At 35.6% G+C, this 17740-nt stretch overlaps 1 protein-coding gene across 2 annotated transcripts in view; it reads left to right on the forward strand.

Moving 5' to 3' along the window:
* The first annotated feature begins 1861 nt into the window (after nt 1-1861).
* The window catches only part of LOC149552340 (Tetratricopeptide repeat (TPR)-like superfamily protein), a 212804-nt gene continuing 196925 nt past the window's right edge, over nt 1862-17740 (forward strand). The window contains exons 1-2 of one of the 2 annotated variants that reach the window (XM_089787873.1): nt 1862-1999; nt 2079-2376. In XM_089787873.1, the coding sequence (XP_089643999.1) occupies nt 1953-1999; nt 2079-2376 (345 nt within the window). In that variant the 5' untranslated portion in view covers nt 1862-1952. The remainder of the gene's footprint in view (nt 2000-2078; nt 2377-17740) is intronic. The other variant, XM_089787874.1, reaches the window with a different exon arrangement.

The raw sequence follows: 17740 nt of genomic DNA on the forward strand, positions 1-17740 counted from the left end.
ACAACCCCAACCATTGGGTCTATAGTCTCTATCTATCTCTATTATATAACTCTAAATCTATCCATTCCGAAAGAGAACTAACGGATCCGAGATACAAGATTAGCAGAAGCTTATCATATCAATTGGATCAATGTTTGCTAAAAAATTAAGCAACCCAAAACCATATTTTAGGCTGTATTAGTAAGATTAAGGTTTGCTCTGTAGTCTCCTTGCCTCTAATCATTCTTACAAAATGTTGCAATCCAAAAACTAAACTTCATGATTTGGTACTCTTGTGCTAAAACTTTCTTCTTATTATTTTTCAGGCTTCAATGCTTATTTTCTTTTTATAGTCATTTCCCATTATTTCTAGTATAAATTTTCTCTTTTAATATTTAACCAATAACGATAATATAATTGTTGAAATACTTAACTTAGGTATTTTCACAAAATACTTAACTCAAATATTTTGACAAATAGATTCAACTAAAATATTCTCCCCATATTCTACAATATATTCTAGAGGCATATATTCTGAAAAGTATGACATGGCATAATATAAGTGCTCAGATGAGGAATGGCTAGAGCAAGCAAACTACATAGGATACATTGAAGATCAAGTTTTTTCCTAACCTGTTTAAATACAAGACAATAAGTAGGGCAAATAAATTCTACCCAAGCTTGAAAAGTAGATAACCCACCCTAAAATTTTAAAAAGTTGTAGTGCTTGACAAAGGGTAGAGATGATCGAAAGCATATCAGAGAATAACCTCATGAAGATGTAGGAATTAGTCTAGTTGCCCTTTAACATTTTTTGAAAATAAAATTCTTAGTCTTGTAAACCCAAATCAGCGTGTTGTTGTTGCCATTGTGTATCATGGCAACTTCCATAAAAGTCAATATTAATATGATGCAAATGCAAAGAAGTCCTCCAAACAATGGGCTACACAGGGGAAATGGGGACTAGGGAAAAAACCTAAAAAGAAAAAGTGCATGTGAGTCTGTATACTTTTACCATAAAAGGTCTAAGCTGCCGGTACTTTTAAAGCCAAAATTTGTAAAGCGACACAACACTAAAACCCATAATAATATCCATCAAGAAAGGGACGACATATATTAGGGCCAAATTGATTCTTCGAGACTATATAGAGAAACAAAGCAGCAAAAATAGAAGAATGACTAGAAGAAGCTTTAAATTGTTACCTGGAAGAGGAATGACTGGTTGGCTTCCTCTTTCGTTTCCCACACTTTTTATCTACATAAAAATATGAAGACCTTTAGCCATAAGCTAGCTACAGAGCAAATGAGACCAAAAAAACCAAACAAGAGACCAAGCAAACACGTATCTATGCAGAGAAACAATTTGTAGGGAAAACTAGAGCCAAAAAAAAGAAGAGCAAAGCAAACTATGACCAACACCAAGATTTTAATGAGCAAGTGAGCGGGAAAGAAAATAGGTCACCTGGACCTCAAAAAAATTCATTTTAATTGTTGTGTAATGCCCATTTTGGAAAAATTGGAATTAAACAAGAATCTAGCAATTCCACATATTTTTATGGAAAACCAAATTCAGATTTTTGGAGGGTAAATGGGTATATCAAATTCACATTTTTCCTAAATCCAAATCTAATTGTGCCGACCTAAACAAGTGATTACAAGTTTTTAAGAACTCTAAATGTCAATTCCATTCCAATTCCAACAACCAAAAGGATAACTCACAAACCAACTAGTTCTTTTGAAAAAGAATCCCTATAAAAAAGGCTCTTAAAACAAAATAATTTGATATATCTTCATCCTTTACTCTGAATCCACTCAACTGGACATCAAGAAAATATTCACTCAACATCATTCATATAACTTCATTTAGTTCTTTTTTGAAGAGAGAACATACGCATGCACAAGCACATCTAGGAATCATTGAAGTAAAATAAAAGCATGGACAAGGATGAATGATTAATTGAGCGGCAAAAGCTATGGACTGTCTCTGCGTGTTCTTGACCACTTCTCCATTAAACTTCAGGTATGTTTTTCTCTGATATTCAGAGCTCTGGGGTGGTGGTTTAAATTCGTCCGACTCTAACCTTATTGTTTGCTTGCAGCAGTCACAAGCTTCATTCTCAGCAGCCTCTTAAAGTTGGGGCTTTGCCATGCTTTGCCAGAGCAAGCACTAACCGTGCCGTGTCCTCCTCAAATAAGAAGGCATCCTCAATATCATTAACATCGTTACCATCATCAGAGAGAGAGTGGAAGATGCTGATGATGGACATTGAGAGTTGTGGTTCCGCAGTTCCAGTTCTGAGGAGTCTGCTCACGCGGCGTCGTGTCCTTCCCAGAGAGCTTCTTGTGGGTACTCTCGTCCGATTCACTCAACTCAAACAATGGGATACCGTCATTGAGGTAAGCTAAAATGGTTTACATTTTCGTTCTAAGAGATTTGGTGTTGTTTTTCCATTGAGTTAGTTGGGACTTTACTACTAAACTACCGGCTCCAGTGAGGTTTGCTCTGGCATTTAAGCTGGGCAATACGACAATTCAAGTGCAGGGCAGAAGCGCCCTACTTTCATCGTTGAGGAAGTTGCAAGTCAATTTTGCTTTTAGGATCAAAATACGCAACGGTTTATTGCAGATTAATACACAATTTTTAGAGATTGCTATTTTAGATTAATTAGAGAAGTCAGCAACCCAGAGCATTTGTGCAGGAGGAGGTTAATGTTAACGTTGGAGATATCACGACTGAAGACCCAAACTCCAGAATAATATTCAGTCCCAATAAAAGACATATGGTTTCAGATTGTTAAAGGTTCATATTCAAGCAAGCTGCACAATAAATCGGACACAGTCTGGGAGAGAATTGAGAAACTTTGAGATGCTTAGGTGGCCACCCGGTAGCTCAAATCATATCCAACAGAGATAAAAGATCAGATAGAGTGGCAAGCTACTGGCTTTAATGCCTTGAGGTATGTCCCTCAGCCGTAGCCAAGTATCACCCAGTAACTTGGACGAAATTGAAACAATACGTGGAGAGGTAGAACATCCTGGGGTGACTAATGATGGAAAAATGGGGGAGAATGTAATATCCCAGTCGGATATTCTCTCCAATTTTTCCTCAAATAAATTTCAGAATCATAAACAAGAATTTGTACAATAATAACCAGCAAATAACCAACAATCATCAATCACCGTCAATCATCAATCAATAATAACCAACAATAACTCTAGAATTCGTTATTGCATTATAAACCAACAATACAATAACAATCCAATCGCATAAACAATGACAATAGTCACATTGGATAATTAGAAAAGAACCTGAAATGCAACTGTGAACTCTGTCCCAAATTCACCACATATGATGAATCGGGGTTACGTCCAATCCATTAAAGAAGACCTAAGGGTTTGCATCCTTGGTTCCTGAATAGAAGTTGAGTTTTCTTAATTTCTCTAATAGAAATCTCAAACCAAATCAATGTCCAAGCATGCTGAAAATGAGCTCTCTATTCCCCTTTTAAGCACAATAGGATGACTCTTCATATTTCCTTACCTGTCTCTTCAATTTTTATTCTCTTTTTCCTTTTTATTGTCTTTTTCCCTCGTAAGAGAATAATATAACTTTATAAGCTAAAGTGACTTATTAATACCCCTTTTTTAAATTTTAAAGTCATTTTATCAAAACTAGTTAATCTTCAGGCATTAAAATAAATATCTTATTGAACTCAGAAAACCATGTATAATAGCTTGCCAGAAAGCTTTCGGCAAGACGCTCCAAGTCCAATATTGCAAACTTGGAAATATGGACGTTTTAGATGTAAATGGATAGAAAAGGGGACATTATAGTTCTCCCTTCCCAAAGATTGCTTGCCCTCAAGCAATTGACATTTGCATGTTGCAACCAAAAATACCTAGATCCCATGTCAATCTCAGGGAAGTTGCTTCTCCAAGCTGCTGCACTAATCTGATACAAACAATATGTCCAAAACTGTGAAGTTGCTCATCAATTCCCCACATCCGCAATGCACCAATCATGCTAATACCAAGATCTTGCATCACTACACATGCATAATCTATTGAATCAACCGGCCATGTGTTGCTATCATATGTGAGAAAATCCTTAGTCCAACTAAGAACCTCACTCGAACTGAGATCACAACCACTGCTAGAGTCAAATAGAGATGGGAACTCAATATCTGTAATGTTCCCGTTATAAAATGAATTTTAATTAAACTGTTGTAATTGGGCCAGTTGATTAAATATATCTCGGATCCATTTTTATCTTTGTAGTTTGTGTTGCCGTCAACTATCTTTGTACACCCTCGGAAAGTTTTCCTTGACGGGTATTTAAGCATGGCTTGTAGGTAGTCATTAAGTAATGCATTTTTGGATTATTTCTTTGTATTGCGAATTCCTGTTGGAGTTTTGGTTGTTCGCCATTTCAGAAGTGAAAGGTCTTCCCTATTTGGTTTGTGTGGGATTTAACTCTCACCCTATTCCATCTCCTGTAACACTTCGCTTGGATCTGGTAAATCAGAGCACCATCTTTTGGCAAATATTAATTGAAGGTTGTTTGTGTTCTAATCTCCACTCTTGTTTGGCATTGTTTGATGAATTTGGAATTAATAATTTACAGTGTAGATCTGAAATCATTCTTTCTGCTTCTCACAACATTTTGTGCAATTACCATTATGCACCCGTACGGCTTCCAAGCTAAGCCGTATTGCCTCCCAACCAATTGTACGACCTCCATATACTCAACCGTACGGCCTCCATATTCTCACTGTACGGCCCCATAGTCCCTACTGTATGACCACTCTGTTCACTGTACAACTTCATTCTCACTTCACCATATGGCCCCCCTTATACCTTCGTACGACTAGACTGCTAATTGCACAGCTATACATCATCTCTCTCCCACTATATGACACATTTGGTGTCCAATAACATATCGTACGACCTGGGTTGTACGGCCTTCATCCTTTTTCGTACACCCTATTTGGTATCCATAGAAGTGTTTCACACTTCCCTACTGCACTCAGCTGATTGTACGACTTCATTCTAATGGCTGCACATTGTTTTATAGAGGAGTTGTAGGTAAGGGTCATTACAATATCATGCCAAGTAGCTTCTTGAAATAATACATAACTCTAATCACTTGGTTCAAAGCTTTTCTATAGCAAATTTGAACTTTGTGAGTTCTTAAGTTGACAAAATCCTTAAACTCAAACAAAATAAAAGTTATATGAATGCTTTGGGATACTTAATTGTAAAATGAATATTTTTGAATGAAGGCTGTAGTTTTTATGAGTTATGGATATGACAAAATACTGAACTTCAAGGTCTCAGACATCAACCCACTTTCACAAAATAAATTGCAGACTAGTACTTTATCCAACCTACGGTAAATAGAGTCAAACTTTCTCTAGATCCCTATATACAACCTTGAGAGATAGTGCTATACCATCCACTACTTTATGGATTGAAGATTCAATTGGCAAAACAAATCCTAGTCTAATTGAATTTAATTTCTTGGGAGAACCAATTAGACAAAATTTACATAGACAACATTTCATATGCAAATTTTGATGACTAAAGACATGTATTGAAATCAATTTCTTCACCGCTAGTAGCAATTGATTTTGAAATTGATGCAGGAGCATCCTAGGTTTCCTCGTAATCCTACACATTTGTTTATTCTACCAGTTGCTATTGAGTTCCAATTATTGCTGAGTGCCAGAGTTTCAGTTATTGCCGAGTTCTCAGTAGGTGCCGAGTGTTTAGTGGATGCTGAGCTTCCTGGTTGATGTCGAGTTCATAGTTGCTGCCAAGTGATCTTTGGTTGCCGAGTCATCCTTTGATGCCGAGTTCATAGTTGCTGCCAAGTGATCTTCAGTTGTCGAGTCATCCTTTGGTTGCCGAGTGATCATGTGGATGTCGAGTGTCAGTATTTCGTGGAGCCTTCGTTTGTCGAGTTGCTTGTGTTTTGGTTCTTAGTGGGAGCCAACTTGCGTATTTAATTTTGATCATGAATTTAACGATAGGATCTTGTTTAGGGATGAGTGTTGACCATTTCGAGGTCGGCCTTTCTATTATGTAATGTTCTAGAAACTTCTGTAAGCCGTTTGTGCAAGTATAAATAGGGTGTTTAGGCTTAGAGTTAGGTAGATTCGGGGGGGAATAGCTAGAAGAGAGAACAGAGAGAACTTAGAAAGAGAGGAGTAAGAATGCAAAGTCATATGATATTCACCAAGTACTTTGTGTAATGGCCTCTAGAACATCAATTTGCATAACATTCACCATGTACTAAAAATGTTGATAAGGCATGTGCACAGGTATTCTCATAATGTGTACCATATAAACATCCACCGTGCAAGGTATAATCTATCATAATCTGCATAGACATCGTAAGGTATCCATAATAATAGAAATTTATGTTATTGTAAGATCGTCACCTTTCAATAACTTCTGCAAATACAAGTGACAATCATTTGGAAGTTGTCACTTCCTCATGATGTACTTAGGGGGTAGGCCCATTAAATCATGCAGTCGCACAGATGATACCAAAAGTTTACATGAAGTCAAAACTCCCTTCGATTCTGATATGATCATGATCTTCAAAGATCAACTGAAACATATCCTCTATTCGCTCTTGCAAACAGATATGTCAGACAACCTCTGATCATCAATCTTTAGAGCTTTGTTCCCTTTGAATAAGTGTTAGACATCCTTTGAATTTGATATCAATCTCTCTTTTCCTGCAATAACATTCTTGTATAGGAAGATCAAGGCACATAGCTCTTATTAAAATACAAATAAAAATTAACTATAAAATAAATAAAATTAGTTCTCAAGATATAATATTAACAAGGACTTATCTCTCTCCTTATCTTGAGTACCACTTAATAATATGTAGGATTTCAATCATTCATTATTTCTTGGTTATGAAGATCCTAAGTATCCTATATTTTCCTATGGATATTCTCTTTCATATAAATATATTTACTTTATATTCATGCACAATCACCATGTATTTGATGGCATATTAGATATACGGGGCTTGTATACATGTATATATCCTCATATCCTTTAATAATGCAAATATATATATTACCTTTTATACCCAGGCGGTTGGTGGTGGGTCCCTCACCATTTGTGACCTATACTTACCCCTTAATAAGTGGTGTCCAGTGGCATACATGTCATCCTTGGTTTTGACAATGCTACAAGGGAGGCTTCCCCTTGAATGATATTATACTTTTCTGTGTGTTTAGAAACACAGTTGGGTATTCGGTGGGGTTGAGCCAATGGAAAGGCCCCCTTCTTTTCCTTGTGCGTGGGGTCTGACGACCGCTTGTTCTACGTCCCCCCCCCCCCCCCCCCCCCTTATCGATTGAATCACAAGTTATTGCATTGTTTTGCATTTCAAGGGGAAATTCTAACCTTGTTTACAACTTTGGGCCTGCGATGATCTGTCTTCCTATCATATTAGATCTTCCATTTGCATTCTCCAAAAAAAAAACTATGGTCAATACAAACACTTGCTGTTATTGACAATAATATTGGCGGTTAGTAGTCTATCTATGCTTTTTGTGCTTTTTGCTTTGACTATCGGCAAAGCCGTTCTGCATTGGTCCCCCCTCTTGAGGCGTATGCTCTTTTTCCCAGACTTGGACTTTTTATATATAGTACAATGTTATTCCCTCTACAGAGTGCATCATTTCAAATCTTGTATGCCAAGGCATTGACCCAGATGAGAGATGAGCATAGGCGCACTGTGTGGGCACAAATTCAGATTGAATTACTAGGCCCTGATTAACTTGTATCTGCAGTGCACTATCATGACCCTACTCTCATCTATTGGAGATTCTCCAAATGTACTAAACACTATATGTTTTTATGTGCTTTCGGCCCCCTTATATACCCCATGTAAGAATGAGAATACCGTAGGCGTTTGGATTTGATTACTTGTCTTAGATATTTGGCAACCTATGTATCACCATTCTCCACATTATCATCCAATGGAATCTCCTCCTAAATTGGCGTTTGAATATTTTATAACCTATGTTTTGCCTTCTTTTTAGAAGAGGCTCCCCTTTATATTTTTTTTTTTTGTGTTCGATTGTTTATTTCCTCCGATCCGAATGGCAATCAAAATCTCCTTTTGACCCTGTCGTGATCTCTATTTATTTCTCATTCTATCTCCTTCATTCCATCCATGTAATTTTTTTCTCCCCTTGTTTGGTGTTGAAAATATGTAATTTTCCCAAACGATGTTTGCGTCATTGCCTTATTTCCCTTGATTGCCGCATCAAAGCATGCACTAGAAATTTGCCCATGCTCGTGAAGCTCTGGCCTTTGTGCTTCCAATCCAGGAGTTGCTCCCATTGCTGCAGGGTTAAATTGCTTCCCGCCTTCGATGGCCATTGCTAGGTGTAAATAGCATAGAGTATTGGATCAAACATATGGATTCACCCTTTCTATCATTTGTTTCTTTTTTCTTTTGAATTTGATTGTCATATTCCATTCCTCAAAACACCAATATCCCAAAAACTGATTCATATAGACATTCACAACGATTTTATACACAAGCATCTAGATGCAATTGTCTATTGACTTCCATTTTACAGGATTCACCACAAATCAGCACCAGTCTGATTTGAAACAGTCGATGAAGATTACACCTTAGATCTAGCACTCCTTCGCAATGAATTTAGATCCGATTCTTCATGACTACCAGGATTGTAATTTGTGCTTTGATAACATGTTGATTTTCATGGATTGCTACAAATGTAATAGCACTGCCTATATGGTATTTGTGTTCCAAGTGCAGCGATCTCTCTTTAATATTTATATTATGGATGAGATATGGATAGACATGTCCCTTCATGGGACATGTCTATTCATTAATACTTAATTAATATAATAGTTTATTATTTAACTACATGGACACACACATATAACTTCAGTTTAGTCTCATGAGTTAATCCAACTGAAGCTACCAAACTTTAACAATTCTGACTGCCATTGTTTGACTTCTTGGTATTTAAATATTAGAAACTTTCGTATCTCGTTTCTTTTCTTGGTAAACTTTGTCTGGCTTCAAATCTTGTTAATAATTATTAGAGGCTCAAAACTTCAAACTCTATTCTTTTCTTATTACAAGAAACACATGATTACTATATTTGTGTCATTCTCATCCCTCTGCAATTGCTTTATGAGTGATGATCTTCATTCCTTGGAAGACTTTAGTGAAATATGTGCCAATCATATTTATGGAGGCTTGTATATAATAGTTTGTTGTTACTTCAAGTGGCTATGTATTTTCATCATATCTAAGTTAAGGACCCTTTTTTCTGTCCTCATAGCATATTAATTTGATGTGCATTATACTTTTCAGCCCATCGGGCCTATTGCTGCTGATTACTCATGGTTCTTTTGTCTATAATTTATGAAAGCCTTTGTCGTTCATGATTATTGTGTAATAGTATCTTTAGTATGAGTGATGATCTTCATTCCTTGGAAGACTTTAGTGAAATATGCGGCAATCATATTTATCGAGGCTTGTATATAATAGTTTGTTGTTACTTCAAGTGGCTATGTATTTTCATCATATCTAAGTTAAAGAACCTTTTTTTGTGCTCATAGCATATTAATTTGATGTGCATTATACTTTTCAGCCTATCGGGCCTATTGCTGCTGATTACTCATGGTTCTTTTGTCTATAATTTATGAAAGCCTTTGTCGTTCATGATTATTGTGTAATAGTATCGTTATGACTTGGTTGGTTCTTGACATAGAATGCTCGAAGCTCCCCTTCCTTGACTGTTAAGGTTGCATATAACTTATTATATGATATAGGATGTAAGAACTCCAACACTTAAGTTTGCATTGTAATAAAGTCACAGCTGCTTCATATTAAAGATTATAGATGAGGTAAATATTTCATCATATATATATATATATATATATATATCCAACTCTGTAGACATGAGTTCTTCATAATTTCCATCTCTGTTTTGACATAAATTATATTGATGTCAATTCAATGAAAGTGTCTTGTTCAATTCTACTTTCCAATTTCCTTATTCTGCCCTCAACATTTATGATGTTGACACTATAGATTTGTTCATGCTTTTGACATCAATGACAATCCTTTCATCAGCTCTCTCATCAAGTAAACAAGGGTCGACTCTCCATTTCAGATTTTTGTCAACAACCTGCCTTAGTGTTGTTGCAGCTTGATCATTTGTAGCTCAATATTTTCAGCCAAATCTTTATAAGTGAAAAATCTGTGCTGTAGAAATCGCATTAATTGTACAGATCAAATATTTTTGTCCCATTTGATTAAGCCACCTCTCTTTTGTTTGAGACGAACAATCTTTAATATGATTAGAAGATAAGACATGAATCTCTAACATTATTTCTCAAATGGACTGTAATGACCCTCCTCAAATCTGCTCTAAAAAAAAATGCTGATGAAAGCCCAAGGAATTTCATCAAACAATTCACATGCAAGGGACGTATGACTGATATAGTATTTCAGCTGGCTTTAAATGACTCTTTTTCAATTTGCATCAATGAGAATCTTGTGCTAGAAGACTCCAAATGGACTACACAATGGCCTAATATGAGTGTGCTACTAATTTTGACAATATTCAGTGTATATATATGATCTAAGCATGAGAAATGAACACCTACAGCCAACTGACATTTTTACAAACAGTTCGTGTGCAAACTAACTAGCTGATAAATAATGATATTGAATTGTTTAAATGACACCAACAACTATTATCTTCTTAATTTGCAATGAAATTTCTAATACAATGCTCATGAAATATGGCCAAGACTTTTGGCATTTACATGGATTACAAAATGATAATGCTGGTATAATGCACACTTACAGCTGAAACTTATAACACCCAAAAAAAACAATACTAATAAAGGAACCTGGTTGTAGATGGCTGTAATAATTTTCTTCAATGTTGCCCTTTCTGCTTTGCTTTTCTGATTTGCTTTTTCGAACTGCTTTTTCGGACTACTTTATCGGTTCCGCTTTTTCGGATTGCTTTTTCGGCCTTCTTTTTCGGTTCCGCTTTTTCAAATTGCTTTTTCGTATCTACTTTTTTAGACTGCTACCCTGTTGAATCTCAAGACCATATCTTTCAATGGCGTCAAGATTTTCGGCTTGAAAGGATTTCGTCTTTCAAACTATTGAGACATAATCTCCAAAATTTTTTCCAATTTTTTTGATATTTCCAAACCTCCTAAAAAGAAGCTCTTCCCTTTCTTTTATAGTGTTCTCACAAGAACTCAATCCTTCATTTTCTCAATGTGGGATAAAACATCACTCCCTTTATGTAACTTATGTCTCCAATGTGTTATAAAATAAAAGGGACTCTTTTAATTTAAATATTTCTCACAAACTATAGTCTATGCATTAATAAAGTTAAATATTTAAATTTAACTTTATAAAATAGCTTTATTAATGCATAACAAATCTTATCAATGATAAACAAGTCTTCTTGCCGATTTTAAACAATTACCATCGACATACTGCTGCCACTAAATGTCCGACCATATCCAAGATGACTTACTATAAATAGTAAGTATGCCCAAAGTTGCCTCAAAACCCCTCAAAAAGACCTGCAACTGAAACTATCTAGGCCAAATGGCCTCTAAGCCCCTTTAATGTCCTGGTTAGCCTACGGGACCGTGGGGAAATAGGCTAACGACAACATCATGCTATGAATGCTAAAAAGGGGACATTACATGGACGCCCTAATTTGCAAAAGTAGGGCTCCATTAGTGGCTCTTGTTGGGGACATATGTCCCTTGGAGACATAATGAGATTCCAGCTATCTCTGGAGAAGAAGACCAAGTATTCATACTTAATCTGATGCAAAGTGAAATTGGGTGGCCCTAGGCCCCGGAAAAGTGAAAATTGATCATTTCCTCTATCAAGCACCTGATTATGATCATGCAATACATTATTCCTTTTGATCACAGTATTATATTGTTCCTTAGTATAATCAGGTTCATTAGCAAAAATAAAAAAAATAACACAGTCTGTCATAAATCCTTGCTAAGTGCTTATTTGAATATTGACCAAGGAAACCTAATGCTTGATTGCATCTATTTTCTTCTGCAACCTTGTGATAAACATTAACATACATGTGTTTTTCCTTCATCACCTCGGTCTATTGCACATGTTTTAAACCTGCATTAGATGCATCATCCTTATGGACAACACTTTGGTTCCATTTCATCAATGTAGTCTTTGGTATCTGACTTTTGCTTTGCATTGGAGAAGTCATCAGGTGCGCTATGGTCATTGTTGAGTGGAAGATCCCTATAGTCATGCGTTTATCAGTCATACAAGCATCTAGATTAATTTTCTCCGCTTGGATGTCTTCTTGCACACAATTTGCTCCATCTCCATACTCCAAATACCGTTTCTCCTCATAAAAAGGTTTTGATGATAGCTCATATTCAGGAAATATTACTTCTCTTTTATCAAGAATCTGATCAGATAGGACACTTGGAAATTTTTTAGAACTATTCTTCAACATATTCTCTTCATTTTGTCTGTCTGATTTCATCACATCTTCACATGTTTGATATAATTCCTGCTCATAGGATGAATTGAAGAATATTTCACCTTCTGAATACATATCACAAGTTTTATCATCTTCAAAATTATCATTAGGCTTGCTATCTTCATCATGGTGCATGTGCTCATCTTTTGTAGGGTCTGATATATCTTTCATTGTGTACATCCTTGTTTTATCTATAAAACACAACTCACATTCAAGGAAGATTTCTTCATGCTGCTGATGGACTTGATTGCATAGAAAATCCTCTTCGAATGTTTCATCTTTCTGGACTTGATCTAGGACTTCATCAAAACTTTTTCGAACATGCACTGATTCATTAACTTGTTTATTTTGGTGGATTGAGAAAAAATTTGGACTATTTTCCTTAACATGTTTATGATATTCCATGTCTAATAAGATTGTGATTTCTTCAGAACTATGAGGATCCTTTGCCTCATCTTTACACTCACTGATATTTGTTGTTGTATAAGTCTCATCATGGGTGGATTCTTCTTCAATTTGGTCCAAAATTTCTTTTACATTTGAAGTTGAAGCATCATTTGGTTCTTGTGCCCCTTCCCCTTCTATACCCCTCTCCCTGTATTCATTTTCCTCTGCAATTATTTGATCGTATACACACTTGATCAAATGATACACCTGAGAGTCATAATAGATCCCTAACTCATACAATTTATTGCATATTTCATAGAATAGACGCTTAACCTCTGAAAATATCACCTGATAAATGTTAAACATCCTTAGGAAGAATTTGACTGGAGATTCATCTTCTTGTCTTCTTATATTCAGAAATTCATCCAAGGGAGACATATAGGATTCTTCTTCCAGAATGCAATTCTGATTTTCCTCTTGTTTATAACACATGTTATCTTCTTTGCTTGCATCATGAAATTCATATAAGAACCATTGTTCAAGCTCTTTCCAAGATGAGATGCTCTGTGTAGGTAGTGATTCCTGTGCTTGTCTTGCATTATTCCACATTGTTCTAACAAATAGCATCATTACCTGGTCCATAGTATATATCTGATTTTCCTCTATGAATATGTTGAATGCATTTAAGTGGTCAAGTGTAGATTCATCCCTTTCTCCATAAAATTTAGGTACAAGCTTTAAAAAAGGTTTACAATCAAATCTTCTGAGATCTAATGGCTTGATGCCATATGGGAAAAAAGGCTTTTTTTGAGATGATTGATACATTTGAAGTAAAACTATCTACCATTTCCTTTTGAGTCTTCTTACTTAGTAGAGCTACCAACTGAAATTTTTATTGAATAGAGTTGCCATCTCTTTCAAGAAAAACATTGATTGCTGGGTCTTCTGGGCTCTTCCCTCCATCATAGTTTACAAATATCTGATTTGAAACAAAATTCTTGAATATCATAATGCCTTCGATAAACCAATCTCTCTATGTTGGTTTGAAAACAAAAACTCTTTAGGTTTAATATGCAACTCTTCCCCAATAGAGTCACCAATCTATTGGTTCCCAAATCCACAGATTAGAAATCCAAGGGCTTTTCCAATTCTCTAATAGGATTACTCAATCATTATTAACCAATGAACGGCCCTAGTTACCGATTTGGGATACGAATCCGATTCTGGCACGTGAATCGGATCCGTGGATTCGCAATTTTTTTTTCCAATTAGGATTTGTGGAGGATTTGTGAATATATATATTACTGATCTTGGCCAAACCCCAACTAGGAACAGAGGTATATTTCTCTCAGTTTTTAGTATATATAATGCATAAAAGGGTCATTTTAGCACTAGAAAGCAAAAATATATATTTAAAAAAGTCATATTAAATAACTTAGACTCACTTAAACTCGTCGATCCTTGAGGATTTGCACTAGATTCTTGAGGATTCGTGCAAATCTGGGCAGGATCCTTGTTTTACACTGGATTCGTCTGGATTCGTGTGCTACAAATCTAGACAAATCCACAGTGTAAAACAAGGATCCTGCTCGGATCTGCACGAATCCAGATCCGGCCTCTAGGGTATGAATCCGGTAACTAAGATGAACGGGAATAACCTTTTGATCCAGTTCCCTTGCACTTAAGGCTTCGCTAAATCTAGGTGGGTAAACCTTCATCGTAAACCCTAATCACTTGGTTCAAAGTTTTTCTATAGTGAATTAGAACTTTGTGAGTTCTTAAGATGGCAAAATCCTTAAACAAAATAAAAGTTATATGAATGCTTTGAGATACTTAATTGTAAAATGAATATATTTGAGTGAAGTCAATAGTTTTTACGAGTTATGAATATGAGAACATATTGAACTTCAAGGCCTTAGACATCAACCCACTTTCACAAAATAAATTGCAAAAATTAGGGCTCCATATTAAGATATGATAGCGTCGATTATATTTCAAGGATATACCAGCATGGCAACTGTATGCACATGTGTGTGCATGTATGTATACCAGTTCATGCATAGACATTAAAATTATCTTGCCGAGATCATCCTTGTATTGAACTGATATTATAATTATCAAACTAAGACTGATATTATAATTATCAAACTAACTATGAAGATCTGAGCAATCAGATTATATCTATCTCTTGGATCCGACAGTAAATCCCAGATCAAGATCGATTGAATGACAATCATATGGGATTGAGTTACGAACCTCTATATTCAGATCAGAGGCTTTAATGTTGAAATTGGCTTAGCAAATAATCATGCTCGATAACCATAGGGTCTCTTGATAATTTGTTTGGTGACTAATTATACCCGATAACCTTTGGGTTTGTTGGCTAATTAAGTTTATGCCTTTGTGTCTTTTCAAAGAGACATGTAGTTGAACAGTCAGCCGCCCCTTATATGCCTCTTGATTGCAATATATAAGATGACCGATCACAAGGGATAGCTTATTGAAACTCATAGATGATTCTATCTCTTCGGATTGGAAGTTCTTATCAGTGATCAAATTATATATTCAGACCTGACAAACAGTTTTCTGTATTGGATTAATTCATATCCATTCTATATTGATTATCACCTGCAGAGATCCATTACATTTGCAGAGATCCTTCTTTATTTAACATGGTATCAGAGCTTGGCTGCAGAGTTAGAGAAGCTTGAAAGATCTATTCTTCAGAAATCAATCTCAACAGTTTGTCCAAATGAGAATGAGTCAACGTGGAACAAAGCCATTTAGAAATTGCCCCCAATTGCTGCTGACAGTTAGAAAAGAGTGCTGATGCCCTCCCTATGCTCTAGCAACACACTATCATCTTTGTCGAATGCTGACTTTTTAATGGCCCATGTGTGCACAATGCTCAGAACCCCTGCTGCAGCGCGATAGTTATACTTTCTGAATCATGGCAGATTTAAAATCAGTTAACACCTACAATCAAATATATGTTCCTTTTCCATACTGGGTAAGGCTTAATATATGTCACTGCAAGTAGTGCAATAATCTCCTCTTGATGCTGCAACTTTATGGAATGCTCACAACTATTGATATCTGATGCAAATCATATGCTCTTGAGGTTGCACAACAGTGATGCGTTCTCTGGAAAAACGAGCACCAAATAATCCATTAACACAACAGGGACCACATACAAGTCTGCTGATTAGGATAGGCAATTTAGATGTGGCAGATAAAGTCATTGTTAATGCAACACATATGCAATCGGTTAAGAGGAAATTGAGAGCATAAAATAGAGGAAGTTTGGAGGAAAAACAGACTGGAAAATAAAAAACATTTGATAGGAAGAATAGTCTCCCTATTAATTGGAAAAGTATTAAAAAAAAGGGAGGTTTAAAAGGATATTTATTAGCATGGAAGTTGAAGGGAACCAAATGGATGTGAAGCAACCATTAAGAGAGATGAATGATTAGATATAGTGCAAGATTAATGCTGTAATTCAGTTTTCCAAAGCCCTAAACTATTATCTAGTACAACTGGTCTATGCATCTGCGGTCTCTTTGTTGATACATGGAATCCAAGTAAGCTTCATCTTCCAGTTGAGAAAATATGAATCTGACATATGTAATTGCAGAGTTAGTTTAGCAGAGCATAGAAAATGTTTGATATGAAGCCCTGTTGATGAGGTAATTACTTGGAAACAATTGCATTTAAAGCAAATGCAATCAACATGTATGAGGGCCTGATATATCAGCTCATACTCCAATAAGGGAAAATAAATTCATAATTCTACATACAGTAATAAAGAGTGATATGGGACAGTCAAATGCTCAAATCATGGCACGTGTTTATCAATTGAATGCACATTGATTGACTCTTGTGTAGTTGTGATTTGTCTACCATCTAAATTGGATGAAGTGACTGAAATGATTACACTGCAGTTGATGATCAAAGACAGTAACTTTAATTGGACTGTAAAAAAAATAAAGCAACTGTATTCAAATATGAATATTTAATGATCACAAGGAAGTGTTGAGACAAAAGGAAAAGTCCTAAATGGCCATTCACATAATGTGCAATAAACAGTGACGTTTCCAATTTAACTAAAGCCTATAAATTGTAGATTAAAGTCCATCGAAACAAGAATTGAATTCAGCATTGGATTCATATCAGAATTGATGATAGCAAACAACTGTTAACATTCAGCAATTGAACAAAGTAGGGCAGCAAAGAACTCCCTTCTATGAAATTTTGAGGAAGGCAATCTTAAATTCCATAAGATTGACCAGTGGACAATTCGGATCATTGTACAAGATTGGCTAGGGGACATCATGTTTGGTTGATTATACACAAACTACTACTGCTATTAATGTAGCTTGAGAGATGAGTGAAATTTGATTGATAGCCTCTCATTGGATTTGATGGTGACTGAAAACTTTATAAAATGGTGTAAGTGGTGTTGTGCTCATCACAAAATGGAGGTAACAATACGAAACTTTTTCAAATAAGTTTTACATATCTTTGAGGTAATTCACTATTTAATTGACCAACATTGATCAACCAATTGTTCCCAATTTGCATAGTGAATCCTTTTATTAAAGGCTTTTGTCAAGTTCTTTTTGTTTTTTCATTTTGTCAGTGAATGCTTGATTTTTGAAGCCTTCAACATCACTTTTTGTGTTTTTTGAGTGTTTGTTTAGTTTGTTTTTAGCTTTTTGTTTCGCTCAATCTCTTGCTTTCAGTTTTCTATTCTATTCGGTATATCTTAAGGCTTAATCGGACTTAGA

The sequence above is a fragment of the Cupressus sempervirens genome, chromosome 6 (assembly GCF_028749045.1).
Source record: "Cupressus sempervirens isolate cs-2001-9-10 chromosome 6, ASM2874904v1, whole genome shotgun sequence".
Lineage (NCBI taxonomy): Eukaryota > Viridiplantae > Streptophyta > Pinopsida > Cupressales > Cupressaceae > Cupressus > Cupressus sempervirens.